This window comes from Lytechinus variegatus, chromosome 4 (genome assembly GCF_018143015.1).
Source record: "Lytechinus variegatus isolate NC3 chromosome 4, Lvar_3.0, whole genome shotgun sequence".
Taxonomy (NCBI): domain Eukaryota; kingdom Metazoa; phylum Echinodermata; class Echinoidea; order Temnopleuroida; family Toxopneustidae; genus Lytechinus; species Lytechinus variegatus.
Window position 1 is genome coordinate 30407502 of NC_054743.1, and position 27603 is coordinate 30435104.

The 27603-nt window shown below is 36.7% G+C and overlaps 1 protein-coding gene across 1 annotated transcript; it reads right to left on the minus strand.

Annotated features, from left to right (window-relative positions):
* Window positions 1–14335: 14335 nt before the first annotated feature.
* On the minus strand, window positions 14336–17849 carry LOC121412643. The gene is made up of 3 exons (XM_041605420.1): window positions 16672–17849; window positions 16183–16352; window positions 14336–14620 (listed from the first exon to the last, which is right to left on the minus strand). Exons 1-3 carry the CDS (start codon window positions 17664–17666, stop codon window positions 14358–14360), a joined length of 1428 nt encoding a protein of 475 aa, XP_041461354.1. The 5' UTR covers window positions 17667–17849; the 3' UTR covers window positions 14336–14357.
* Between the last annotated feature and the right edge of the window lie 9754 nt (window positions 17850–27603).

Sequence of the window (27603 nt, forward strand, 5' to 3'; positions counted from 1 at the left end):
TACATCGCTTTTTACTTCTGTGTCCTTAATCATCTCCAATCTCTTGTCATACAGGTTTGGATTTTCCCACACTTCTAGGATAAGGGCTTCCTCCATGTTGGTTATCTGTCATGCAACACATTCCATATAAATGTTATTAGCAAATAATAACAAAGGTTTTAAGGAAGAATTGCAAAAGCGTTTCGGGAAAGGCCAGTGTCCAATCAGCATTTTTAATGCACAAATAAAAATTCTCCTAAATAAAAAGATTTCATTTGTTGTAGAGAAAAGTGATCGTCTAGAATTTTTTTCAAGAGGTTGAAATAATACATTTTATCATTTGAAAAGTACATGTATTAAAACATAGGGTCATGCTAAGAAAAAAAAGATTTTGCCCCCTATATGGCCCTATATTCTAAGCCATATAATGATTTTTTTTGGCATATGTTTATTGAATAAAATGTCAACAAATTATGTCTTCTCTGTATGGTATACATACCCAATCACTTCAGCCCCACCCCCCCCAAAAAAAAAAATACTAAATAAAAAATAAACCAATGAAAAAAAAAAAGAAATTACACAAATAAAGCAATCAAATTTGGGGACAGAAATGTGCAGATTAATAAGTTATGCCAGCACACAAAGGATATATTTCATATTGAAAAAGGGTCACTTTTGTTCTGGGGATTTTTTCGGGCAAGCCACACTTTAAAAAATGGAGTGCTAATTTAGCACTTACAGAATACAGTGCTTGTATAGTCACTAATAGTGACTGCACTAGTGCTGATATTTTAGTTCAAATTTAAACTAGAAAATTAGCACTCGTAGTGCTCGTTTTTTACAGTGCAGTGCCAACCCAAACACCTTCCCATGATCCATCGCCCCGATTGAGCGGCCCCTGGATAAATTAAAGGAAAGGGCGATCATTTTACTTTCACCACTCCTGATCCCCTCTTTGTCTTATTATTAATTCATTGCCACCCTCCTATCTGCAGTGCCACTCTTGCTGCTGACAAAAAACGACCCAGTGCCTCTCTCAAATAGACCCTATACTATAGGGCCTAGTACTAGGCTAGGCCAGTACTAGTAGCGGTAGGCCTAATTCAGTAATTGAAAATTCATTCGTTCAGAGCCTGAGGTCTAACGACGTTAACTTACTTAGGTCTAACATTAGACCTAACAGGTCTAACTTTTGTGGACGTTATTGGTCTAACGTTAGAATTTTACTTTTTTAGATCTAACTAACGTTAGGATCTATTTAAGCCTAACGTTAGTTAGACTCGACTACTAGTCACTAGTCCCCTGCCCTAGTCTAATCTAAGTCTTACTTTCTTTAGTAGGCCTAGATCTAATCTAACGAAGTTAGGCCAGTCACCTGGATTATCGAGTCTAAGACTAACACAAAACAGTAACATAGGCTAAAGCATAACGTTAGACCTAGACTCTAGATGTGACTTAGGCTATAGGATAAATATCTAGCCTATCTAAGTTAGATGTTAAGGTAGGCCTGACTTTTAACATTTCTAACGTTAGAGACGTACCGTAGGCTTAGTAGATCTAATTAACGTTAGACCGAGTCTATCTTCTTACAATTAGATTTAACTTACATGTAGGCCTAGTATTAGGGGCCTAGGCCTACATCTAAGTTCTAACGTTGTCGTTAGGCCCTATCCCACATTATTATTTCCGGTCTTATATTATTTCCGGTCTTATATTATTTGGCCTTATTTTCTTGTGCTCTACTTTCTGGGGCTCAGTTATACAGTATGCGAAATGACACTTGTTCTTAATTAGTTGCTTACCAGACCAAGAATGGCAAGATCAAGTCCTCCTTCACCTCTCTTCAGCAGGTTATACACGTAGACCTACGTGTACGTGCGATTTTGCATAAACACGTAAACTCCCATAGACTCTCAGTCTCACCGCAGGCCATTTGTCGCTTGATCAGAAAATATGTGGGCAATGACGTAATTTATCTGGACGGTGATTGGCCAGAAGTGAAAAAACCGTTTGCCGTGCTCTGAAAATGGCTTGCTGATCGATCTGCAAATCCGGCAAATTACGCCGTGTTGTACAACACGGCACGGCACCGTTGAAGTGGAAACAGTTTCATAGGATTTAGTGGTGATCGATTTTTTTTGCCGTGCCGGATTGCCGAAGTGCCGTGCACGGTCGCCGTACCGGATGCTATGTAAACGGGCCTTTACTCTTTGTATGGATATTTACCGGTTTATTGCCATTTCTTCTACTGCCTTTTCCCCCACTATCGCATGGTCTGATATCATTTCGACTACTATTAGTTAGTCAACTATCAACATAGTCCAATAACCATTTCGTCTAATTACCATCTCGTCTAATAGCCAGTTGGTCTAATAGCCGTTTTTTATATTATTATTTCGTCTAATTGCATTTTTTCAGTTGGTCCAATATCCACCTTGTCCAATATCATTACGACTATTACCTTTTGGTCTAATAGCCAATTGGTCTAATAACCACTTGGTGTACTCTCATTTTCGTCTATGTTCCATTTGGTCTAACTTCAGTTAGTTCGCTATTACTTTGTCTTAACCCATTTCGGTTAACAATCATTTGGTATCATTGCCATGGGTTCAATCACCAATAGGTCCAATTACCCATTCTAGGACAATTCCCCCCCCCGGGACGATCACCCTTCCGGACAACTACCCCCTGACAATTTTACCCCCTGAGGACAATTACCCCCTGAGGACAATTACCCCCCCCCCCCCGGATAATTAACCCCGGAAAATTACCCCCTGAAGACAATTATCCCCTGAGGACAATTAGCCCCGGACAACTACCCCCTAGAACAATTACCCCCCGGACAACTACCCACCGGACAATTAATTACCTCCTGGACAACTATTCTAAATATATTGAAACCTGTGCCACCGACTAAGACTCACGAATGGTTCACGCCCGGGGGGGGCACTCAGTATATAATGCATAGTGGCCGGGTATGTGCCGCGGAGGGTACCCCCATTTTTACACTCAAATTTCAGTTCAAAGGCATAGCATCTTTATCTGGTTGAGAAAAAGAACCAAGAAAGCCGCTCCATAGCAAAGCATTTTCTTCTTATCGAGAAAAAAGAAGAAAGAAATCCGCTCCAAAACTTGGCATATTTTTCGTTACGCCGTTCCGGTCGCATTGATCTGCTACAATGAGCTGCAATTTTGGTGAAATGCGGCCGCAGAGCGCTGTCCGACCATCGATTCTGCGCGAGCGCACCCGGTGGCCGTGCCGCCGGGCTAGCTGCATCATGCACGCATGCCCGTTCCATAGGGATGCATACGCACTCACACGCTGGCGATCCGTTCCAAGGACCCCGTTTTTTTGTCTCGCCCGCGGCACACCCCTACCACTTTTTTTGTCGAGTGCCCCCCCCCCCGTGGTCACGCTTGATTCTAACATCGATGCCGGAGAGAAGGTGGGGGGGGGGGATTTTCCGGGAAATTGTCCCCAAATTAAGGGATTTTTATTTGGGGGGTAATTGTCCGGGAGTAACTGTCGGGGAATCATTGTCCTCGGGAGCAATTGCTGGGGGGGGGGTAATTGTTCGGGGATAATTGTCTGATGGGGAATAGTTTTCCAGGGGGTAATTGTCCTCGGGGGCTAATTGTCAGGGGGTAGTTGTCCGGAAGGTGATTGTCTGGGGGGGGGGGGTAATTGTCCTAGAACAGGTGATCGGACCTATTGGTGATTGGACCCATGGCAACGATGCCAAATGATTGTTAGCAGAAATGGATTTAAGTGATAGCGAACCAACTGAAGTTAGACCAAATGGAACATGGACGAAAATGAGAGTACACAAAGTGGTTATTAGACCAATTGGCTATTAGACCAAAATGTAATAGACGTAATGATAATGGACAAAGTGGATATCGGACCAATTGAAAAACTACAATCAGACTAAATGATAATAAACAAAACGGCTATTAGACCAACTGGCTATTAGACGAGATGGTAATTAGACGAAATGGTTATTGGACTATGTTGATAGTTGACTAACTAATAGTAGTCGAAATGATATCAGACCATGCGATAGTGGGGGAAAAGGCAGTAGACGAAATGGCAATAAACCGATAAATATCCATACAAAGAGTAATCCTGATTTCCAAATAATTCCTTTCTCTTTCTCGTGTCTCAAAATACTAAGTGAAAGCATATTTTATATCTTATCTGTAGCTCGAGTCCTAAAGAAAATACCGCTGTGACATTATGCGTTGCGACATGTGACATTATGCGTTGACAATTTGCTGCGACATTATGCGTTGCGACATGTGACATTATGCGTTAGAAAACTACGACATTATGCGTTGACTGCGACATTATGCGTCGGACGCTCTTGGCATAATGTCGCAAACTGCGACATTATGCGTTGCTGCGACATTATGCGTTTGTGCGACATTATCGGTTGTAACAGGGCCTACTCCTCCGATCATCTTATTCATGTTGAACAGGCACAAGATTGTGTCTTTGTTAAATGAAGATTTCATTTATCTTACTTTTGAAAATGACAAGGTTTGGAATAAAGAAAACCCTTTAAACCTTTATTTTATTACAGGTTCTTAATTTCAAAGATTGTGGGGTTATATTGTATTGTCTTGTTATTTTTTAAATAATTGGGTCTGGAAGAAAGACTACGCCATGTCTCCATGGTATTCAGCATCAATATGATAGTAGGGTCTTTGTTACCTTTTTCACTTTTTAAAAATGATTTGTAATTTTGAAATAAGTGGGTGTGGAGGGGAGACTACACTATACAGTGCGTCCCAGAAAAAAAACGAAACCGAGATTAAGCGATAATTTATCATAACTTAATCACAAATACAATGGACAAATGACCTACCAATGTAAAGCTTGTAATCTCTTCTTTCATCAGATATTACTTAGATTATTCTTCATTCACGCATGAGTGGGCAAAAACAATTTGAAGAAAGAATACCAAAAACTCATTTGGCGGGGGGTATCTGAATTTCAAAAAGAAAATCACATGCCTAAGAAGTTCAATATCTGTTCTTTAATTTGATACCTTAATTACCAAAAATGGTCAAGAAGTCACAAAGTAATATGTTCCTTCAAAACAAAGCTTGTATTTCCATAATTTCATTGAATAAACGTGTTTTCCCCGGTTTCCCACAGAGGCAATTGCATGGTTAACAAAAGACTTAATGCGTGGCTGATCGTCAACAAAACGGAGTGTCAAGCAAGTGAGTTTGAACGCTAGCCTGCAGAACCTCTTAATTTTATGAAATTATTGAAATTCAAGCCTTATTTCAAATAACCAGAACATTGTTATTTCATGACCATTTTCTGTAATTGAGTTATCAAATTAAAGAGCAGATATTGAATTTTCTAAAAATGTGGTTTTCTTTTTGAAACCCAGATAGAGCCCGCCAAATGACTTTTTGTTATCCCCTCTTCAAATTGTTTTTGCTCACTCATGCGTGAATGAGAAATAATTTAGGTAATTTCAGATGAAAGAAGAGACTCTAAGCTTTACAATGGTAGGTCGTTTGTCTATTTTATTTGTGATTAAGTTATGATAAATTATCGATAAATCTCGGTTTCGTTTTTTGTGGGCCGCACTGTATTTCCATGTTTTTCAATATCAATACGATTGCGGGGTCTTCGTTTTTTATATTTTGTTTTGTATTTTTATGTTTGTTTGAAATATCTGAGTCTGGAGGAAAGACTGCATTTATTTTTATGTTATTCAGCATCAATAAGATTGTGGGGTCTTTGTTTTATTATTATTATTATTATTCTTTTTGTGATTTGTTTTTTTGAAATAACTGAGTCTTGAGGAAAGACCACGCTATATTTTCAAGTTATTCGACATCAATGAGATTGTGGGAACTTCGTTAATATCGTTTCTTTGTTTTTATTGTTTTTCATAAAAAGCCATTTTGAAATAACTGGGTCTGGAGCAAGGACTACACCATATTTCCATGCTATTCAATTTTGATACGATTGCAGGGTCTTTTTTGTTGTTTGTTTTGTTAATGATTTTTATAACTGGGTCTGGAGCAAAGATTACGCTATATTTCCATATTATTTAACTTTAATAAGATCGTGTGGTCTTTTTTTCTAAATTGCTATTTGAAATATCTGGGTCTGGAGGAAAGACTACACTATACTTCTACGTTAACTGGGCGTTGTGGCGTGCGCTTGTAATACAAGCTGTGGGGAAGTTACAAATTGATGCAGAGGTTCGAGGTTCGAGCCCTGGTCACGTCTTTCGGATGGTGACGTTAAAGGTCGGTCCCAGACGTAAATAATCATATCTGATTGATACACGTCTGACAAAACTCAAATACACACACACAACCACACACAGTTAGAACGATACACACCGTCTTTAGCTAAAACAATTAACAACAACTCAACAACAGTTATTCAACATTAAGAATGATTAATTTTCGATCTTTGTTTGGAAGATTATTCAAAAAATTTATATAACTGGGACTGGAGAAAAAAGACTGTGTCTTTGCGCTATTTCAGAAAAGATTCGTGAAAATCTCTTCAAACTTATTGGGTAAAGCCATTATTACATTTGTGGGTAATGAGCATTCTTACATTTGTGGGTGAAATTATTACATTTGTGGGTAAAGTGTAATATCATTTGTGGGCGTTATGGGTGTAACATCCCCCCCCCCCCGCCTCTTTGAAAAGCGTGTCATTGCCGATGACACTGTAGCTTCCTTATTTAGGCATGTTTCTCATTTTAACAATAATGTTATTAAATATTTCATGAGAAATACATGTAGACTTAATATTGAAAAAAACAGTGATTTGCACATATCCCGGAGGTTTGCACATTTCTCGAGAAAATTGTTCATTTGTACATATCCAATCGTCACGTTAGCACAGATGCCGTTGATAAATTTTGACAGATTTGCACATTTCCCGGCTTGGCGTTTGCACACATACCGTTGTTTGCACAAATCCCGGCGAAATTTTGCACATAAATTATACCGTTTTTTTGCACATATCCCAGCTCCACAAGGGCACTTCTGTAGGCTGTACCTGTTCATAGCACATTAGTTTCTCCCAAGGAATTATCAGAACTTGTTCCATGTGGATTTAAATCGGGGCCACCATAATCTAGGGTAAGCATTTGCCACCGTGTATTGTAACTAACACGAAAACTAAACATGCAGTTGAGACTAAAGAGGGGAAATCATTCTGGAAGATGGATGAGAGAACAAAATGTAATGGAGTTAGGATGATGTCAAATTTGTACAATTGGATACTTGTTTAAAAATGTGAATTTGTGTTGTAGAAGTCATTTTCTTAGGTGGCTCCAACAAGATTAATCTTAAACCGGAAATTGTATGTAATACATTATTTACCATGTATGACTCTGTCCTCGATTATAGTTAATGTGTTTTTACAGAAAACCAAAAAGAAAGGGAAAAAAACACTGCAGTTTTATTTCATGTAGGAAAAATGGGTGATATAATACCAATCTTATGTTACATGTTTTGATCAAAGTCTTTTTACATTGCCTGACATCATTTGACCTATCATTAACGTAATTGTACCTAAGGTGATCTCTTGTAACTTTTATATTTGTATTTTACTTGCCACAAGCTTAGATTAGTTACCAAAGACAATTTGTATCACAATTACTTATGGGTCTATGTGAAAAGTGGGCGTGGTTCGTGACGTCAGAAAATAGAAATTGCCAAAGGGTGAGGAGGTAGAACCCTCACATCCTTTAATATACACACCCTCAACCAAACATGATGTATTCCATATTATATGCTGCATTAATTGCATGTGTGGCCTAGTTTGACCTTTTATAATCTTAAAATGACCTTTAATTGCCCTGGAAAAGTTTTAAATGCCTAGTGATTCATATACGTAGATCTTATTTTGATCTTGATTTAATTCGATATCAAACATATGTTTATTTCGCGAAGTACTTAAGGGAAATTTAAGAAAGCTGGGTTAATGACTCCACACAAAAATGTTCAAGATGCTAAATTAGCACCGGTCTGATTCTTAACATGCACACCCGCAGCTTAACCTTTGTCAATAAATTCACATAATATTAATCTTGTTTGTATTTAAAATATATGTTCTACATTATATGTATAACTTACATTTGTAAGGCAATGTAACCTTGTATGACCCTAAATGACCTTTAACTGACCTATTTTTTATTTGAATGTCCAGTGATCAATAAATTTACATTTGATTTTTCATTAACTTTAATTAGCTTTAATTTGATACCAAACATGACATCTTTATTCCTTTAAATCGCAGTCATACCCAACTTGACGGTCATGTAATAATTTTGATCATATCTACCCGACTATTACTAATGAACCTGCTAATGACCTGCGAAATTAAACGGGGAGGGAAGTGGAGAGTAAGCTAGCCAGCCGGTCAATTTATCATATGGTTTCTGTGCTGTGTTCATCAATAGGAAAACATGTATATTGCAATGTCAAACCTATTTATATCAAACAAAGTAAGTAAGTGAAGAAAAAATGTGTCAAGGAGGGGGTATTATAAAAGTTTTTACAAACTATCATCAAGGCCTTTTCTGCAGTATGTATAATCTTTTGGTAAAATAATAAGCAGAATTTTACCAAACGATATGGAGGTCGCATACATTTGTAATTCCGATGCTTCGTAATTCCGAAAGTTCGGTTATTCCGAAGGTTCGTATTTCCGAAGGTTCGTATTTCCGAAGGTTCGTAATTCCGAAGGTTCGTCAATCCGAAAACGAAATAAGGTTCGTAATTCCGAAGGTTCGTCAATCCGAAAACGAAATAAGGTTCGTAATTCCGAAGGTTCGTCAATCCGAAAACGAAATAAGGTTCGTAATTCCGAAGGTTCGTCAATCCGAAAACGAAATAAGGTTCGTAATTCCGAAGGTTCGTCAATCTGAAAACGAAATAAGGTTCGTAATTCCGAAGGTTCGTTAATCCGAAAACGAAATAAGGTTCGTAATTCCGAAGGTTCGTTAATCCGAAAACGAAATGAGGTTCGTAATTCCGAAGGTTCGTTAATCCGAAAACGAAATAAGGTTCGTAATTCCGAAGGTTCGTTAATCCGAAAACGAAATAAGGTTCGTTAATCCGAAAACGAAATAAGGTTCGTTAATCCGAAAACTGAATAAGGTTCGTATTTCCGAAAATGAAAATTATTCATTTTGGTAACAAACACGGTGTTGTCATTACAAGATAACACGATATTATGCAATGATAGTAATAACGATCGATGATACATGCGTGTGTTTTGGCCAAAAGCATGTATTTCATTAAGAATAGGCGCCCGGATCAAGCATAGGCTAATTTTTATTTTATCTGAGCAATTGCTGCCTTTAGCAAATGGTTTAAGGATGCAGGGGATTAAGTTTGTTGGTCGCGTGCGAGTAACCTCTAGATAATAGGATTTGTATTGGAGGGGATGTCATTTTTAATAACAGCTTCTGCTGGTAATAAAAATAATACTAATAATGATCATTGGCGGCGGAAGCCAAAAAATATAGGGGGTGTCCACCTGAAAATTTGGGATGGACACAGGTAAAACATTGGACAAGCGCCCCCCAAAAAAGGTTATCAACCTAAATTTTAGGAGTGGCTAACCAAATTTTTTTGACAAGCAAAAAAAAAAAAAAAGGTCATCAACCTAAATTTTAGGGGGGGGAACAACACACGTTTCGGGGGGGGGGGGGGGTCCATGTGACTTTAGGGGGGACGCCGGAAAAAATTGACAAGCAGAAAAAAAAGGTTATCCCAAAAAAAAATTAGGGGGGGGGGGACACCTCCCCCCCCCCCTGCTCCCGCCGCCTATGATAATGATCCTTGTGAGATGTTGAAAGCGCGAATCGCACGCTCAAACTAGTTGACATTCCATGTAACAAGACTTGAACTTAAACATTCTAATTTTTTTTTGTAATCGTGAGAAAGATGTGTATCTGACTAAAGAATTAACGCGAACGCGAAGCGCGAGCTGTAATTTGTTTATATACTGACCTGGGGCCCGTTGCATAAAACTTTTTACCTGAGAAAACTCAGATTGTTTTTACCGGAGTTTTTGCCCTGTGTTAAAGTCAATGGCAGAAATCAGACTAACCTTAGTTTTCAGTTTTCTCAGGTAAAAAGTTTTATGCAATAGTCTTCAGAAAGTAAGCTTTTAAGGGCTGCATTTAGTGACTCATGAATAGAATATATATCTCACGAACTAAATAATGAAAGCGCGAACCGCAAGCTTAAAATCTGTGATATTCCAACCTGAAAACTGGACATTTTATACATTTTTTTGTAACCAGGAATAGAATGAGTTTCTCAATAAATAATACTTAATGCGAGTGAGAAACGTGAGCCAAATTTTTCCGATTTTCCAACCTGAAAATTTGACATTCTAAGCATTCTTGTGAAAAAATGGTACCCAAAAGGATATTCCATTTTGTAAAGGTTACTTTTTTCCAACGGGATTTTTGGGGGACAAGTATCCACCCCCCCCCCCCCCTGTCCCCGGTTCCGCCACCCCTGAGTGAAGCGAGTAAGATTTTGGAGCATGGGCGATTTAGCTCTAGCAACTTGAACTCCTTTTGTAATCATGAATAGGGTGAGCATCTAAACAAACAATGCAAATGCAAAGAGTTTTAAATATTTGATATTATATATATATAGTGTAAAGAAATGGATGAATAGAAGAAAGGTAGGCGTAGCTTAAATTAAGGTTCCCCAGAGTTGTTCAAAACCCAACTTCACCCGACAAAGGAAATTATAATTGGAATGGTGTCGAAAATCTTTCTATCTGACGGTCAATTGGATCACGCTCGCCCTAACCACTAACCCGTCTCTGTGGTCTAGTGGTTAAGGCACCGGCGTTCAAAGCTGGGGGCCCGGGTTCGATTCCCGGCAGAGACATTTTTTCGGCATCACCAATTTTTCCAAAGGGTAGATAGCTCTGGGGAACCTTGATTTAAGCTACGCCTACCTTTGTTCTCTTCATCCATTTCTTTACACAATATTTAAAATAAAAGAGTTGCCAAAGCTGTTGTACATGTATAGCCTCACACACACACACACACACACACGCACATATATATATAATCTTTGAAATATCCACTTTTCTTGTCAGTCGGTCAATCTGCTTATATATATATATATATATATATATATATATATATATATATATATATATATATATATATATGTATATATATATAAATATATATATATATATATATATATATATATATATATATATATATATATATATATATATATATATATATATATATAAGCAGATTGACCGACTGACAAGAAAAGTGGATATTTCAAAGATTATTACTTGGAGTTCAAGAATGGGATATAAATCTCTGCAATCAAATGATGGGAGCTCGTAGCGCAAGGTAAACATTTTTTTTCCATATTCAGTATACCTTTGTAATCATGAACAGGATGCGTAATCGCGTATCTCGCTGAAATCTACAAAAATCGAATCGTGAGCACAATCTGTGTAGATTGATTAGAAAATGGGATATACCTTTTAATTTTTGTTTATACCTTTCCTCCTTTCCTTCACTTTTCCTCCAGGGAACTCCCACCCCCCCGGCCTCTGCCCTACATATGAGGTAGTCTCAATTCAGACATCCTACATGTCAACAATAAATTGCATATCATTGAAATGTGATGTGACGTCGAAGACTAGATAAAAAATGAGTTTACACGGACGCAGACAATACTGAAGGACATTATTTTAGGACATCTCTTTACTAACCCGATCGCCTCAGTACACCTGAACACACCCACAACAAAACACAAACTCACACAGTCACAAACCATGCAAACCCCCACACTCTGACACACTGTGATACAATCGTTACAATGTTAGTGTATTATTGATTAATAAGCCCTATATGATGGACCTTTATGACTTTTTCTGTCTCTGATTTCTTGTTCTTTTGACAGTCTGTAATGCTCCCAAATGACCATGACTTGGTCAGTTTATGAAGTGAAGTAAAACTTGAGAAAATGGGGTCGGACGTACAAAAGGTTATTTTATGGAATTGCCATACGTCCCTTGTCTACTCCTCTCCTTTTCTGCATCATCATCAGGATTAATCCTGCATGACGTAGATAATAATGTTGATCGTGGGATGCCTCTAAAATGCAAATAGACACATCACCCATGCCTGAAAATGCACTAAGAAGATAATCAACAAGATTTAAACAGTAATAACTCTTTTATTAACTTTCTCAAACATGTCAAACAATTTAACATAAATAATAGTCACAAATAAAACATGGACATCTTTCAGAAATTTCTCCAATACACTCTTAATAACACACTGTCCACACAAAAATTGGTTTAAACTTTATTCAATTCTGGGTATTAAAAACATCTCATCTTTGATAAGGCATTGCTCGAGAAAAGAAAATAACGAACTTTCAAGTAACTCTTAAGTAACTTTTAACGAACATTTAAGTAGTGAATATCCTTTCACTGTGAAAACAACAATTTTAAACAGTTCTTAGTATTAAAATTAACAAAAGTTATATTCCTACACTTCCTAAAAATCGTTGATAAGGAATTGTTGCAGAAAAGAAAATGAAAAAATACAGAAACATTTCAGTCGTGATAATTATATCACTGTGATCAAATGTATTTCAACCATTTTTTAAATATCAGACTCAACGACTTTTCTGTTCTTACTAGATAGAAATCTTTGTTGTTGCAGAAAAGAAAATAACAAACTATAGAAACATTGAACATGTTTAAGTCATGAACATCCACTCACTATGATGAAATAATATTTCTGAACGCTTTTTTTTAAATGAAGAGCTCACTTGCAAAAGGGGTTTCTCAATGTATAGATTTGCGGTAGCTCTATAAGCATGATAAGATGATACCAAAGAAAAGTTGAAATTCCCATTAAAAAGTGATCTAAAATCGGAAAGAAAGTCACCTTTTTTTCAAAAGGGGTTAGGTCCATACAGAATTCTTTTGGAAAAGAATATTTACAAAAATATGAAGACAGGTGGATTTCTTTTATACACAATTTTATGTTCTCATGGTAGGGTATCACGAAAATTTAATTTCGCATAAGAATATTGCAATATGGGCGAATTAAAAAAAATGATTTTCTTGGAGTGGACCTAACCCAGAGCATACTATTCTGAATAGCGCATTTTTCAAAAGGGGTTAGGTCCATTGTTCATAATTTTTTCTTGTTTTCTGTCTCAAAACCTCATAATTTTTAGTCTTTCTGATGAAAACAACGAAAATTTGAAATTCACATGAAAACGTGAATAAAAGTGGCAAAGAAATATCACCTTTTTAATCATAATAGATTTTATTCATTTCAGTTTAGCTGCAAAAGGGGTTAGGTCCACAATGATATCTTTTAAGGAATATATAGAAAAAAATCAAAGAGAGGCAGATTTTTTTAGTTTGTCATAAGAGTATTGCAATAAGTGAGAATAAAAAACGTGATTTTTCTCGGAATGGTAAAAAGTGGACCTAACCCCATTTGTAACTAAACTCTTCAATTATAAAAACTAGGAAACTCGTCTGTCCTTACTATTCAAATTTTTGATTAGACCTTGTCGGAGAAATGAAAATGACATACTATATACAAATTTAAGTCGTGAATACTCATTCATTTTTTTCACTGCAATTGTATGATTTTTTAACACTTTAAATAATAAACTCGACAACACTTCTGTGCTTGATATGTATTGATCTTTGATAAGACATTTCTTGGTAAAAGAAAGTGACGCACTATATAGAATCATTCACGTCGTGATTGTCATGTCATTATTACTTAGCACTGTTCTAAAAAAAACAAAATGTGAGCTTATTAAACATGTTACTGAAACGAAAAAGTATATACAAATTTAAGTCGTGAATACTCATTCACCTTTTTCACTGTAATTATATAATTTTTTAGCACTTCAAATAATAAACTGGCAACATTTCTGTGCTTGATATATATTGATCAGCGATAAGACATTTCTTGGTAAAGGAAAATGACACACTATATAGAATCATTCACGTCGTGATTGTCACGTCATTATTACTTAGCACTGTTCTAAAAAAACAAAATGTGACCTTATTAAACATGTTAAATGTATGTTTTACTGAAACGAAAAAGTATATATAAATTTAAGTCGTGAATACTTATTCACCTTTTTCACTGTAATTATACAATTTTTTAGCACTTTAAATAATAAACTCGACAACATTTCTGTGCTTGATATATATTGATCTTTGTTAAGACATTTCTTGGTAAAGGAAAATGACACACTATATAGAATCATTCACGTCGTGATTGTCATGTAATTATTACTTACAATGTTCTAAAAAAGTGAGCTTATTAAACATTTTAAATGTATGTTTTGCTAAAGTGCACAGCGGCGTTCCATAAGGAAATGAGATTCCTCTCTCCTCGTTCGAATTCCCTCCGAACTCGAGTTATCCTTCGCTCCAACTCCCTCCACTTCCTCCTTCTCCTGGGGAGACGATCTCCTCTTTCCACGCGCTGAAGAACATTCAGGGTTCTGCTACCCTCATCTTTGATACGACGTATCACACGCCAGATGTTTGGATGTGGGACAGCCAGACACTTGTTCCATCTGTTGTGAAAGGCTGTTTAAAGAAGAAAGGGTTGAATTTATGCCAGTAAAAGTCAAGGCAACGTTTTGCAAAATGAACTCAATTCAAAATTAGAATATACCCAGTTAAAACGAAGGTGATTTTTTTTCCTGCGGAACATTGGGGGTCACCCCCCCCCCCCGTAGTTACGCCCCTGATACATATGTATAAAAACTCTTACAAAAAATAACTTATTTACATGTACATGAGGTATCAGTAGGTCCATTAACGGATATAACTATTGGCATTGCTTTTAGAGTCAGGCAAACATTAATGACCGATGCATTTTGGTTTAAATCGGCGAGGCGAGCAAGGAAGGGAAGGGAAGTCATTTCTTGGCAATTCTTCTCTGATTCGGGGAGTTCCCGAATCCTAGCCGAATAGGTTCTGAATTCCCCGAATCCTTTCGAGTCAGGCCATATTCAGGCAGAATCCGTCCGACTTTGTTCGGGGGAATTTGGTTTAGGAGTTACCCTAGCCTCTTGTCGAGGCCCCGGCGGCTGCTTTCCGAGCGAAGCGAGGGATTTCCTAATTCGCTTCGCAAATTAGCACTGACGAACGAAGCGAGGAACGCTCTGCTTCGCTATATCCCTCATTTCGCTCGGCAGGGTCTCGACAAGAACCCAGAGTTACCCTGGCTTACAATATCTGATTTTTTTTGGTCTCCTCGTTTGCACCTTCCCTAAATGGTACAAGTCCGCATCTTAAAAGGTCAAGTCCATCCAAGATGCATGCATCTATGCATCTTTAAGCGCATAGGGACATGCTATGCTATGTGTGATGCGCTATACAAGAATTGAGCATTATTATTATTATTATTAAGAAAAATGTTAAGTTGAATAAATATAAAAAAAATCAAAGTAGCAAAACTATGAAAATTTCATCAAAATCGGATGTAAAATAAGAAATTTTTGACATTTTAAGTTTTGCTTATTTTCCACAAATAAGTGATATGCACAACTCAAATGAGACAGTCGATGACGTCCTTCACTCACTATTTCTTTGTTTTTTATTGTTTGAATTATAAATTATTTCATTTTTTAAAATGCAGATTTGACAATAAGGTCCAACTTGACTGAACCATATAATATATAAAACAATGCTCATTCCTTTTGTTCAGGGAGGAATTAATCGTTGTTTCACTTCAAAGCAAGGAGAAAATAAGAATATTTCATTTTCAATATAATGAAATACAAAACAAATAGAGAGTGGATGACGTCATCAGTCTCCTCATTTGCATACCCACAAGGTTGTGCATATAACTTTTTAGTGAAATTAAGCAAAACTTTAAAATGTCATAACTCTCCCATTTTACATTCGATTTTGATGAAATTTTCGGTGTTTGTTGAATTTTTGCTTTTTATTAAAATCAACTATTGGTTGGGGTGGACTTGTCCTTTAAGGGTGCAAGATGTAGTTAACTGCACCCTTTATCATTGTTTATGGAGCCAGAAATCTTAGGGTTAATATCAGTTGTGCAAAGATTCCAGTTTGCATTTGAAGGATGCAAAATTGAACACTTAGTTTTGTCCGTGAAAGACCGTCAGTTATCTTACCTTCGCAGTAGTTGTTTGTTCTTGTCTCCATGGTGCGGTTGTACACATTCCAGAAATGGACTGAGAAGACAGGTCCATTAACATAGGTCTGTTCCACATACGCGAAGAACGTTCGCAGTGCTGGATACTGCTGCACCATCTCCTGAACATGTCTGCTGTTGGTGTATGTCCTGAAAAAAATGACATCTCAGCAATATTTCCACATATCTTAGTAATTTACCCATGAGAAGACTTACAAGATCACATTAAATCTAATAAATATTTCGAATATATTTTTCTTAAAATATTGAATGCTGCATTATTTATGAATATGATTTCAAAGATAATTTTCTTCTATTTGCAATCTTTTCCTTTTCATTCGCATCGTTGTGTTAGGCGTACATTTTATGAATATATATAGACCTACAGAGGCCCCTAATGCTTTTCTTATCTTTTTCCTCCTTTGGGAGGGGGGGGGGGTGGGAGGGCTGAGTAAGGAATCTTACTTACTGAAAGTTCATCGCAACGTGTGCAACCGGAAGATGACCGAGAGACAGAATCCTGCCCACAACTCTTTGCAGGAGAGGATCTACGTTGAATGCAACCTTCAAGCCAAGCTCAGCAACTTTTCGCCATAGACTCTGACAAAAATGAAAGTAGCATCCTCTCCTACGTGCATTTGGTAGCTCCGTCCCGATTGCATTCATTAGCCCCACTTCGAAATCGGTGATCACCATATGTGGTGTAAATGGTGCCTCTGTGACATCAAGAACTCCTCTCTTTATTTCTTGCAGAATGTATCTATACTGATCTTCACGCTTTCCTGTGACCATACACATTCCAAGGGCTAGAACCCATCCACGATATCGACCATGAAGAGTCACGATCTGGGTATAGGGGGTAGGCGCTGTATGAAAAGTGCCATCAATGTACACTTCGTTGCACTGTCCAAGAATTTGGAGTTCTTGTCTGCTTGCGAAGATAGCCACTCCAATATCATTGTTTATTGCTAGCAGCTTTCTGTCTCCTTCCCAAGATTCCGCCCATGTTCCCTGGATATTCACTTCTGCAATATTACGTGGGAGAGCGGGGAGTAACGATGCCCTGCAGCGCTGAAGGGAACTTCGAATTTCTTCGAACATAGGAACATTGATCCTATCATGAATGGGGAGTATGGCGAATACTTGGTCGTATGCCCTTCTGGTTGGAATTGATGGGTCTCTTCTGATGATGGACTTTACTTCCCGAAGAAAGTCAAATCTGTCAAGTCTTTCATTATCAGGGTGATGTGCGTGCTCTGGGAACTGGTTGCCGAGTACGATCACTTCTTCATCTGGGTCAAAATCGTTGGTCTGTATTGGGACTCTACATGCTGGCACACTGCACCGCCAGTAGATTTTTGTTCCTGCAATAGTTTTATTTTTCTGGTATCTGTAGCCGTCACAGACTAGAACCATTCCTCGACGACGTTCCGCAGGAACGACGTGAGCTCGTAGATTTGCCATTTCATTAATTTAAGAGTAGAACATCTAACGAATGAGCGTGACCAAACCTGTGACAAGTTTTCAAGTTGTTTTGCGTCTACTTGTTTTAATATCCCGCCAAATTTAATAAGTTGATTGATGCCCTCTATTGACGTTAGTTGTCAATGTGCACACGTTTGTGGATGTGCTTCCGTTGCAATCAGCCCACCACATGTGCCGTCACATGTCCTCCCCCCCGCAGAAAGCGGCAATTTTATTTTACCTAGGTTTCCGTTTTTATAATATTTAGCCAACATTATCTATTTCATGTTTCACACACCACTCAGTTTTATAATTCAACACTTGATTTAGGAATAAATCGTGTTTAAAGCACTGAATTGACCCTCTCTAAAGTTCTCTATACGTTGTTATGTGTGCCTATAAATGTGTCACCAAATATTATCGCCCGCCATTTCATCCGATAAAATTTTTATTTTTGGTCGATGATGTTTCTGCGAGAACCACACGTAGTTCGAAGAAATCGCTTTTGAGATTTCCGAAATGTTTTTTTTATAAAAAAAATCTTTCCTGTTTCGAGGCTCTTTCAATTGAAACCAACTGCATGACCATGTAAGGTTGTCAAAATTTGTTCACCCTTTCAAATACCGACTTAAACACATATAGACAAATCACATCGTTCATTTTAATCAGTATGAACTTGCTATAACACTTATTATCATTCAATATTCCATTGTCAGCGTTGTTCCTAAAATAGCCTACGCTTAATCTCGATTCCCATTCTTTTCTTGTCCTGTTGTTATTCCCCCACGCTTCATCCCATATATTTGAATAGTATGTCGTGTCGTTTTTTTAAATCTCGATATATATTAGTGATTAAAAGAACAAATGATGTGGTATGTCTTCTGCTTGATTTTTTTATTCAAAATTAAACTTATTAGTACTGTTTCATGCATCGCCTTTTGTTTTAACAATTATTCATCTTTTTAAATGTTTTTTATTTATGAAAGAGCCCTGAGGGAGACCAGCTTTTAATGTTTGTATTTTGCATATTTATGTTATGTATCTTGCCATTTGTATATTCTCGTATTTTTTATTTTTATTTGTTCTTTTTTTGTATCTCATTATGTCCTGTTACTATGTTTTTCATATATTGTATTTTTTTTTGTTGATCAGGCCGTCCTGTTTAAATATTAAAGATTGAATAATTAAATAAAAAAAAAGATCTCCTGAATGCATATTTGTCTTCATTTTCAACGACTCTGCGTATGGAGTATCGATATGCATAGATTAGTGAACACAAGTGTGTGCAGGCGTGGATCCATGGGGGGGGGGGCGAGGGGGCCTTGCCCCCCCCCTTCGGCTAAAAAAAGAGATAGGGAAAGAAAGAGAAAAAGAGGGGAAGAGGGGAAACAAAGAAGAAAGGAAGAAGGGCAGAAAAAAGAGAGGAAAAGGGGGGAAGAAAAAGGAAAAGAGAGAGAGGAGAGGGGGAAAAGAAGAGGGGAAAAGAGAGAGGAAGAGGGGGAAGGAAGAAGAGGGAAAAAGAGAGAGGAAAGGGGGAAAGAAAAGAAGAAAAAGGGAAGAGGGGGAAGGAAGGGAAGGAAAAGAGAGAGGAAAAGGGGAAAGAAGAGAAGGAAAAAGGGAAGAGGGGGAAGGAAGGGAAGGAAAAGAGAGAGGAAAAGGGGAAAGAAGAGAAGGAAAAGAGAGAGAGGAAAGAAAAGGAGGAAGAGAAGAAAAGAAAGGGGGAGGGAGAGGGAGGAAAGAAGAGAAGAAAAAGAGAGGGGAAAGAAAAGAAGAAGGGAAAGAAAAATGAAAAAAGAGATGAGGGGAAAGAAAGAGGAAGAGGGGGAGGAAGAGAAGAAAAAGGGAGAGGGGGAGAAGAAAAAAAGAGGAAGAGAGGAAAAGGAGAAAAAAGGAAAGAGCGGAAGAGGGAAGAAAGAAGAGGAAAAAAGAGAGAGAAGGGGAAAGAAAAGAAGAAAAAGAAGAGGGGAAAGAAAAGAAAAAAAGGGAAAACAAGAGGGGAAAGAAAGAGAAAAAAGAGGAAGAGGGGTAAGGAAGAGAAAAAAGGTAGGGGAGGGGGAGGAAACAAGAGGAAGAGGGGAAAAGGAGAAGAAAGGAGAAAGAGGAAGAGGGAAGAAAGAAGAGAAGAAAAAAGAAAGAGAGGAAGGGGGAAAGAAGAGAAGAAAAGGGGAGAGGAAGAGGGGAAGGCTGAGAAGAAAAAAAAGAGGAAGAGGAGGAAAGAAAATGATGTTCGAAACAAAAGGGCGCTGAAATGATGTTCGAAGGAATGTCAAAATGCTGTTCGAACTGGGGGCAGAATTGATGTTTGAACGGGGGGGGGGGGCGAAGTGATGTTCGACGTAGGGGCGCCAAATTGATGTTGGAACTAGGGGCCGCCAAATTGATACTCGAGCTAGGGGGGGGGGGGCGAAATGGTATTCGAACTAGGGGCGCCAAATTGATGTTGGACCTACATGAGGGGCGCCGAAATGATGTTCGAAGGGATGCCAAAATGATGTTCGAACTGGGGGCCGAATTGATGTTCGAACGGGGGGGGGGCGAAGTAATGATCGACCTACATGTAGGGGCGCCGAACTGATATTCGAACTGCCGCCTTGTTGTCGGCTCATTGTTCCATATATTGAAAGTTTGAAATGCCTTGGCCTTGAGGTTTTTAGGCCTTGGGTTTCCATGCCTTGGCCTTGGGGATTGAATCCTTGGTCTTGGGTATTAAAGCCTTGGCCTTGGAGGTTTGAGCCTTGACTACAACACTGATGGATATACTGATAGATATTATTTACAGAAATTTTGAAGTTTACTTGCACACACTAAGGAATAAATGTTCAGAATTGAACCCCGAAAGGTTGATGCAAAATCAGCACCCTATATGGGTTCAAAAATTGAACCCCTGATTTGGGGTTCAAAAATTGAACTCTGCGGTTGGGGTTCATTTTTGCACCCTGCGGGTTCAAAATTGCACCCCTAGGGGTTCAATTTGAAATTTAGGGGTGCAGTTTTGAACCCGCAGGGTGCAAAAATGAACCCCAACCGCAGGGTTCAATTTTTGAACCCATAGGGTGCTGATTTTGCATGAACCTTTCGGGGTTCAATTTTGAACCTTTATTTCTTAGTGTGCAATATGTAAAAGAATAAATGAAACTTTCATTGTAATGGTGAAAGTTTCAGATGCGTTTTTTATTTTTTTGACGAATCGTCAAATACTCAAATAACTGAAATAACTCTGTGGTTTATATCGTTCCTATATTTTTGTTTCATGTAGTAATGCGTAAAAGACAGCTATATACAATTAATGATACGACACCTTTTCGTTTCCAACCTACAGTGGGAAATTTTATTTTTTTTAACGAATTCCACTGAAACTATTACGTGGATTTACTCAGGCCTAAACTGCATTGCTATCATTTACATTTATTGTTACATCTTGAAATAGTTGATGTATACAAGATACAAGGGACCTTGGAATTCATGTTTCACTAGTATTGTATGAAAGAGAGAGATAAGAACTCATCGTTCAAAATGATGCCAACTTAAAGAGCATTGTTTTCATATTTATAAAGACACTGACAATAAAGTATATTTTTACAGTATATTTATCTTTAGTATCTTATATTCTTTTTATATACACCGTTTACACGCATTGTTTCTTTTGAAAATCTATTTGGAGTATATAAAATTTGAGCAAGATTATAAGATACATAACCTTTTGATACTTTATATGATTGTTGCAAGAGCGGAAGAGCCAATGTTTGTTGATTAGGATTGACAAGACAACTCACTGTTTTGAATGGATTTCAAGCGAATAACAAAATATTATATAATATATCCAAACACTTACAGATCTAAGTAGGCAGTCCTCTCCCAATTAGTAAATTCTGAGTGCTGACTACTGAGTCTACCTCAACTATATAATAAAAAGCATGTAAATTTATGTCTTTTCAAGAATATCTTACCCAAAATAAAATATTAATTTTCTTTCATGCACAATATGCAATTTAGTTATTGCACAACAAGTTTTCATACGCGGCGATACCGGGGCGTCACCCTCGTAAGAATTTTCAACCCCTGAAGCAAAAAGTAGAAAAGAAACAAAATGGGAGTACCCACAAGAACGAAGAATGTCTACAATGTAAGAGAGGTTTCTGTGAGAAGTAACTGAACTAGACATTACCCATTCGGCAATATGAGTCAATATTTCGACACGATTATTACTTGACTTGAAATTAGGGCCCCCTAAGAAATCCTGGATCCGCGCCTGGCTCCCGCTCACATAATTCTAGCAGGGCCTACTCTGATGAGAAGTTAAACAAAATTGAAAGCATCAAATGGTTAAAATAGAAATCGCTCGAGTTTCCCGCTCGCATTGATTATTTTTTAAAGTGATATTACATTTCTTCATGAACACATCATTATAAAACCATTATTCAATTGCCTCTTCTTCATGCATAGGCGGATCCAGGTGGGGACCCGAGGGGCCCGGACCCCCCTATTGGTAGAGCAAAAAAAAAGGGGAGAGAAAAAAAAGGAAGGAAAAGAAAAGAGAAAAAAGAAGAGGAAGACGAATGAATAAAATAAGATAAGAGGAAGACTTGAAAAAATATTTTATGTCACTATATAAAATTTTCGCTCGCGCTTCGTGCTCGCATTGCCTGTTAAAGTGATCCACATATCTTGTTCAACACGGAGCTTAAATATCAAGTTTGGAAGTCAGTATACAAAACATATTTCTCCTTGGAAATCGAACTTTCATTAATTTTTGTGATTTACATATTGATTTTTAAAAAGTGCTCTGTAAAAATGTCAGTTTTATGGTCTGAATATTAACATTTTCCAATTGCGCTGCGCGTTCGCGAATTTCGATTTATCAGGTACCTATTATTTTCATGTATTCCATGAAGTTCTCAAAACTTTCCTTTTCAAGCCTATCTCAATCCTTACAAACTAATTAAAATCCCCCTTTATGACAGTTCATCAAAAAGTTTAGCTCGAACTAATTAGTTCCATACGCGTCTTGTTAATGACCATCATGATTTTTTTTTATAAAGACAAGAAAAAGAAGCTCACTCCTCTTCAGTTTTTGTTTGGTATAAGGTATTCGTCTAGTTCTTGGTAACAAAACATGCATAGAATGTCCACTTTTAAGGTTGGAATATTACACATTTTGGGTTCCCGTTTTGCGCTCGCACTAATTATTGCTCATTAATCTAGTCATCCTGATCCTGGTGAAATAAAATTCCTAGAATGTGCAGTTTCATGGATAGAATATCACAAATTTTCAGCTCGAGCTTCGCGCTTGCATTAATCGATTGGTGAGATACGTAAGCCTATAGCGTATATCCAATTCACTTGTCACCAAATGCAAAAGGTTCCTCTCCTGGTCAGTATATGAAAAATTTCAGCTCGCGCTTCGCGCTTGATTCTTTAGTTTAATTCACATTCTTTTTTCATGACTACGAAATAAAATACTCTTTTTAAAATAAAGTTTTCAGGCTGGAATATTGCAAATTTTCAGCTTTCGCTTCGCACTCTTATTCGATTGGTGAAATATGTATCCTAAATTGTCACTAAATGTCACTAAATTCTTTCTTAAGATTCCTTTTCTGGTCAGTATGTTTAAGCTCGCGTTTTGCGCTCGTGTTAATTCTTTAGTTAGATGTACATCTTTTTAGTGACAGCAGAAATCTGCTCGGATTTTTAAAAACTTATATCCAATTTTATTGAAATACCCTTAAGTTTTAGCTCGTGATTCACGCTCGCAACACCTCGCAATAATGCCATTTGAAGAATAATTGACCCCCAAAACGAGTTTTACAACTTCAACTTTGATTAGTTTTTACCAAGCCGCTCGCTCATTATACTCTCTCCCGAAAAATAAAGGCTAAATATACATTTTGCCATAATAAGAAGTCATTTCAAAAACGTTTTTTTGATAATCTTAAGGTGAAAATATCACCAAAGTGCCCATTTTGACGTATGAGTTTCATTTTTGGCTTTACCCCCAAAACGAAAATTCGTTTGGCCGCCCTTGCTATCCCATCCTCATAACAATTGAACGGCAAGTGTCCACCACCCCCCCCCCTTGCCTATGCCTCTGCTTTCCCGGTTTTCAGTTTTCGGATTAACGAACCTTATTTTGTTTTCGGATTAACGAACCTTATTTCGTTTTCGGATTAACGAACCTTATTTTGTTTTCGGATTAACGAACCTTATTTTGTTTTCGGATTAACGAACCTTCGGAAAAACGAACCTTATTTCTTTTTCGGATTAACGAACCTTATTTTGTTTTCGGATTAACGAACCTTCGGAAAAACGAACCTTATTTCGTTTTCGGATTAACGAACCTTCGGAATAACGAACCTTATTTCGTTTTCGGATTAACGAACCTTCGGAATAACGAACCTTATTTCGTTTTCGGATTAACGAACCTTCGGAACAACGAACCCTATTTCGTTTTCGGATTATCGAACCTTCGGAATAACGAACCGTCGGAATTACGCCACAAATGTTCGGATTAACGAACCCTTTTTCGTTTTCGGATTAACGAACATCGAGGTATAGGCAATTTACGTGTTTCGGAATTACGAACCTTCGGAATAAAGAACCTTCGGAATTACGAAGCTTCGGAATTACGAAGTGTAACCATGGAGGTAATTGATTATGACAAATTAAAAATATAACATAGCATAGTCGAAATATATTGCGGAAAATGTTTTAATCTTTAATACGATACCCACACCTTTCAATACACGATTGCAAACGACACCATTTTTTTTCATGCCATGAGAGTTTATCATCTATAAAAACTCCTACAACTTTAGAAATTGCAACGCGTTAAATGTTTTATTGTCGAATCTATTTTCTACTATGTCTTTCTCGTTATTTCTTTGTAAATACCATAAATATTTTCTTAATTATGTTCAAAATCAAGTAATTGTTAATTAACCAGATATCTACATGTAGTTTTTCTAATTCATTATTCAAACATTCCTGCAAATGAACGATATTGTGATGAGACATAAACAAACTGGTGTCATCTGCATATAACACTTGACATGAATTGCAAATAAACCTGAAATGTATGAATGAATGAATTTTTATTTCATTTCAACTCTGACAACAACAACGGTAGATCATTGCATTACAAGTAAATTACAAAAAACAAAAAAGTATATAATTACAGAATAATATATATAATACATGTACTCCATTATCATGGAACATTGCAACATGGATGAGATAAGATCGAAAAGAAACATGGTGACATACTAATAAGCTTAGCTTGTGGGCCTGAGGCCACCAGAATGTTATAAACTTACATAATAAATCGTTTAAAACCTATAAGAACAGGCAAACAAAAATATTAAACAAATGAGAGTAAATAATCAAGTTACTCATATTCATATTTACAAAAGATTGTTCCCAAATTAAGCCACGTTTTCCATTAGTATTCTAGTTGTTGTGTTTTCATTAAAACATTACAGTCTAAAGAATTAAACGCTTTGCTTTAATCAAGAACTAACCAGTAATATACATTATTTTTGAATCAACAAAATGAATAAAAATATGAATAAAATAATGATGAAAAATCTGTGCGGAGGATTCCTTAAGGAAACCATACTGACAATTGTGTAAAATATTGCATGTGAAAAATGGGTACAGTCATTTACATGTATATAAACATCGTTCGAAAAAGTTTGAAAAGAAAGGTAAAACTGAAGTTAAAAACCAATATCAAGAAAATAATTATTGAAAAATATCACACATATCATATAATAAATATGAAAGTAATGAGAATCAAGCTAAACCAAACTGATAATATCCTACGTGAAAAGGAAACTTGTATCACAACTCTCGTGTATCTCTCATATAATAAGATATAATACAGAATTGGTAATTTATATTTTATGTGAACATTAAGCCGATATTTCCATTAACATACAGGGAATTAGCTATGATCATAATGCGTATATATGCATATACTGCACTGCAAATAGTAATACCAATGATGCTTATGATAATGATGATAATGATTGGTAATTGAAAACACGCCTCTTAATAGGGGACCCCCTTCCTAAATCACGGGTCCTGTATCACTTGTCAAGAATTTAAGGATTCTAATTCCATAAACCAGGTTAACGATAAGCATGAAACAAGCTATACCTAATTACCTTGAATACCAATTGTCTTAGAATAGTGCGTCCTAATAAAATCAGAGTTAAGTTTGACTTATGAAATAAATCTCCCTCCTAGGGTATGTGAGTTAATACAACAACTTTGGTAAAAACATGCAAGAATAAGCACAAGGTAATTAAATAATGGCATCTATACATACACAAAATAGAGATTAACATAGTATGCAAAGAATGTTAAACAGGTACTGAACTCGCAGAAAGTTTGTAACGTAGGTAATCTGACGCTTGGTTGCAGTCTGCATATCCCTACCTACATGTTATGTTTTGAAATAACACAATCAACACAACACAAATCTTGTCCATTTTTTTACTATGATAAATATCAACACTTTACCACACACAATTTCACGAGTCTGAAAGTTTCTGGTCGTTAAGAGTTATACATTATGTTAACCAGGATTGCGATATATTTTTCCGAAAAAAGGTGTTTGTTTTCGGCAATTGATAAACATGCTGGGCAATGGACAAATGGTTTTAGGTTTAGTTGTATAGTAGTATAGCGTTATGATATTTTATCGCCCTTGGTATGATTAAATACCTTTTATTCATTACCAAGAGGCTAATAATAAAAACATCTCACTTGAAGAAAATAAACCAAATGAATTACGAATTGTTATACTCCTGCTTCATACAAGTTTTGCCTTGGCCTTAGAATATTCTTTCCTGAAAAATGTGTTTTGAGATCAAAACCATTGACCATCATTAAAAAAACAAGTTATGCTGTTGTAAACAAAAGTTTGGAAAATACATGATTACACTTATATCATGTCTATGCACCTGACAGATGATCCGTTACTCTTCTAACTCACAACTGAACAAAGCATTTCAAAGATCGACATACTTAGAATCACCCCAGGCCATCTTGGAAACAACCTCATTCTCGATAGGGGTACTCCTGAGTGGAAATAATAATTTATAGATAGAGTAGAGTAAAATTCACCGAGCAAAATGCTGAACGTTTCATCAAATTCTGATAACAAAGAACTTATATGCACGCCGTCTTGAATTTTTATTAAGTGGACTGATGGTGCCATGGCCCCATTATCGTTTTTAAATTTTCTAATGTTGTTACATAATCGTTTGATTTTGTCATAATGTGGGTGTTACATATGAGAAGAATAGTAAGAAAGATTGCATTCATTCATTTAATTATTATTTTTTCCTCTAAGGGCAATATGAGTAGAGAATATTCCAGAATGTCTCAGTGAAGCTTTGCTATTATGCATATTAAATAAGGCAGAGTAATGTCTGGTATTTTTATAATGTACATTGTTTTGGCAAGCATAGAGACTGCTAGTGAGGAAAAGGTACAATACGATTAGCTATGTTGTTTACATTGTTAATTTCACTGGGGTCATTCAAAAGTCTTCTAGAATATGTAGCATTAGACTTTTCAAGAAAGTAGTAGAACGCTCTTCGTGAAGACAATATTTGAAGCATCCAGTATAGTGTAATTTTCTATATAAAAGCTGGCAGTTTCTTCAAGGACGTTATCAGATCAGAAATTAAAGTTTCAAGCTAGACTTATGTCAGAACATCTTAGTTTATTTCATTTATTTTACTTATTACGTAACGTCAATGATGTTGTTACTCAAAAAAGTAAAAGTAGTGCCTCAGATTTATAGCGGATTATTCTCATAAATACATGATGTGTATGATTTTTTAGTTAAAACCATAGTTTTATTATACTTTTTCATTGATACTAAATCAAGTAACAAGTCATAGATATTTGTGATGTTATGGAATGATAT